Consider the following 3,280-nt stretch of genomic DNA (forward strand, 5'->3'; position numbering starts at 1 on the left):
GTGTAGGTACTTGTACCAATCGCCATTTTGTTTTGAAAGCAGCAAGAATGTGATTTTGAGGGTAATTTCTAATTTTCTATTTTTTCCTGTTTTCAGATTTTCAGCATGGCGAAGAAATATCTCAAGGAGGAGGAGTTTTTGGAGCTCCTTTTCGTCAGTAGTGATGAAGAAGAGCCTTTGACCCTTACCTTTGAAGAAGACACTATCCAAGACGACCTGGTCGACAATGAAACCTTGCTGCGTGAGGAAAACGAGGATCAACTTTTGGCTGCTGAAGTAGCGGAAACAGAGCATGAAGAGAGACATGATTTTGCTGTCTCGCACGCAGTTCGTCTTGTTTCTGTTGTTCCTGTGACTCCTGCAGAATCTCCTGTGCCTTCTTCAGCGTCTCCTGGGCCTTCTTCAGCGTATCCTGGGCCTTCTTCAGCGTATCCTGGGCCTTCTTCAGCGTATCCTGGGCCTTCTTCAGCGTCTCCTGCGGTTCTTGTGCTTCATCTTAGTCCCGTGGAGATGAGGAGTAGGAAAAGGAGGAGAGGACCTCTTTGCCCTGCAGAAGGTGTGGCATTGAAGAGATTGCCGGATAACTCTTACATGGCTAGGGACAACACGAAGTGGCACTCAGAGCCAAACCCAACAATGCCACCAATCTTGAAGATTGACCAGTTTGACAGTGCCGGTCCTACCATGGCTGTCTTCGGGTGTAGGACTCCTGCTGAAGTGTTTGACAAATTTTTGACAAATATAATGCTTGCAGAAGTGGTCATCCACACCAATGACAAAATCCTAACCCTACGGAACAAATACAAGCGGCAAAACGACCCCACCTTCAAGGATGTGACCCTCATGGAGTTACGTGCCTTCCTTGGGATCCTCATCATGACAGGGGCACGGAAGGACAATCATCTGACAGCGGTGGAGATGTTCTCTAAGTCTCTAGGATGTCCCTTCTACAGGAGCATCATGAGTGAGCGCTGCTTCGCCTTTATTCAGAGGGCCCTACGTTTTGACAGCATTGCCACGAGGGAGGAGCGTGTGACACATGACAAATTTGCTCCCATAAGGAATTTGCGGGACCAGGTCATTGCCAATTGCATTGCCAACTATGAACCCACTGGGCATCTCACTGTGGATGAGCAGCTCCTCGGCTTCAGGGGACGGTGCCGTTTCAGGATGTACATCCCGAATAAACCAGCAAAGTAAGTAAAAAGTTTTTATATATATATATATATATATATATATATATATATATATATATATATATATATATATATATATATATATATATATATATATATATATATATGATAGATATATATGCAATATTTTTAATTTTTTTGATATATATGCAATTTTTAAAAAAAATTTTATAGTTCTAGTTTTCTTTTCTTTATATTTATTGTTTCTTTTATTTTGTTTTCTTTATATTTGTTGTTTCTTTTATTTTGTTTTCTTTATATTTATTGTTTCTTTTATTTTGTTTTCTTTATATTTATTGTTTCTTTTATTTTGTTTTCTTTTCTCTTAGGTATGGCATCAAGTTAGTTATGGCATGTGATGCAGACACGTTCTACATGTGCAATGCCATTACCTACCTGGGCAAGGGAACTACCAATACAAGTACGCCCTTGGGAGAATACTTCATGTTGGAGCTAACCCGACCCTTCAGGAAGGCTGGGCGTATTGTTACGACGGACAACTGGTTTACTTCCCTGCCACTAGCCAAGGCTCTCCGTGAACGTGGGATGCATTTAGTTGGTACTATTCGTCCAAAACCGTACCTGCCTACTGTGTTGCTGTCAACACCCATGGAATTAGGCGAATCTGTTGCCACGTATAATTACAAGGACAAGCTCACCGTTTTGTGCCAACGTGTCAAGCCGACGAAAAGGATCCAGATTCTTTCCACAGTTCATCACAATCCCACAGTTATTGAGGATCATAAAAGTCACATGCACATGTTTTATAATGCCACAAAGGGAGGAGTTGACACGTTCGATCAGATATGTTCTGCCCTGACCTGCAGCAGGAAGACCCGGAGATGGCCCGTATGTGTCTTTTATGGGATTATCAATCTTGTTGTGAATAATTCCTTTTTTATCCACCAAAATTTGCCTGACAACACTTTGTATAACAGGAGGCAATTTTCTGCGGAATTGGCCATGGAACTCGCCCGTGATGCAGCACTTTCAAGACTCGCAAACAAGAGGTACCTCCCAAGGGACTTGACTTACCTCATTTGCTCTGTTTTTGCGGTACAAGAGCCCAAAGATGAGAGTCCAGACACTCCAAAACGAAGTGAGAAGCGCAACAGATGCCCTCTCTGCCCTTCTTCTTCTAATGTCAGGACCAAGCTTTTGTGTGGCAAGTGCCATAAGCCTGTTTGTAACTCCCATGTCAACTACACCTGCGACCAGTGCCAACTCAAGTAGTAAGTTTCACGAATTATTTTTCTTACCCGTTTATACTTACTAAAAACAATTTTTAACCTTTTTGCTGTTATCTAGGGTCATCATGGATTATTTATTTACCATTTTATTGCATATACATCAATTATTAGTACTCTTTCTAGATATGCCTTTCTTTTACGTCAATGGCGCACGGTACGTGTTACATTTGAACTAAGCTTTTGCCCAGTTTATATTAATTATATATAATTCCTAAGGTTTTGCCATCATCTGGGATCATTGTAGATGACTTTTGGAAAAATTCATCCAAATATAATAAGTATTACCACTATAAATATAGCATTCCTTTCACACAAATATTTTGTAGTGATTTTGCGTATACAAAAATTAACCGCTTTTTCTTTTCTTTACAGATCTGGCAGTTTTGCTGATATCGGTGATTTTTTTTACGTCAAGTTGTGCACACAGGACTCTAGTTGCAGCACCCAAGTGGTTTTTTGTTCATTGTTTTATTTTAAAATGTCCAGTGCAAGTTATTTAGGAAAAATTGTATTTTTATACTTATTTTCGTATTTATGTAAGTACAGTGTTATTTTATATTCAAAGTTTTTTTTCTCCTACACCAGTAGAAAGTAGACTCTTTAAACTAGTAAACTATATAAAAAAAAAAAAATGTAAATTGGTATCCTCCCGTTAACCCCCCGAAAGGGAGTGTAACACATATGACACCACCCATATGACACCACCCTGCCTGTTACGGGCGGGTTTGGCCACGCTACCTGTCCAGGGTTAATGGTATGAGTTGGCAATCAATAAAAAATAAGTTTCGTTTGGTGCCCCCAGATGGTACCGACTTCTCATCTGGCTCATGGACT

At 40.4% G+C, this 3,280-nt stretch overlaps 1 protein-coding gene across 1 annotated transcript; it reads left to right on the forward strand.

Moving 5' to 3' along the window:
* Positions 1–501: 501 nt before the first annotated feature.
* On the forward strand, positions 502–2,411 carry LOC137650545 (piggyBac transposable element-derived protein 4-like; the record flags this gene model as incomplete). The annotated part of the gene is made up of 2 exons (XM_068383762.1): positions 502–1,196; positions 1,526–2,411. Coding segments are annotated over exons 1-2 (1,572 nt in total), but the record flags the coding sequence as incomplete, so codon positions are not given.
* Positions 2,412–3,280: the final 869 nt, after the last annotated feature.

Source organism: Palaemon carinicauda, chromosome 12, assembly GCF_036898095.1.
Source record: "Palaemon carinicauda isolate YSFRI2023 chromosome 12, ASM3689809v2, whole genome shotgun sequence".
Lineage (NCBI taxonomy): Eukaryota > Metazoa > Arthropoda > Malacostraca > Decapoda > Palaemonidae > Palaemon > Palaemon carinicauda.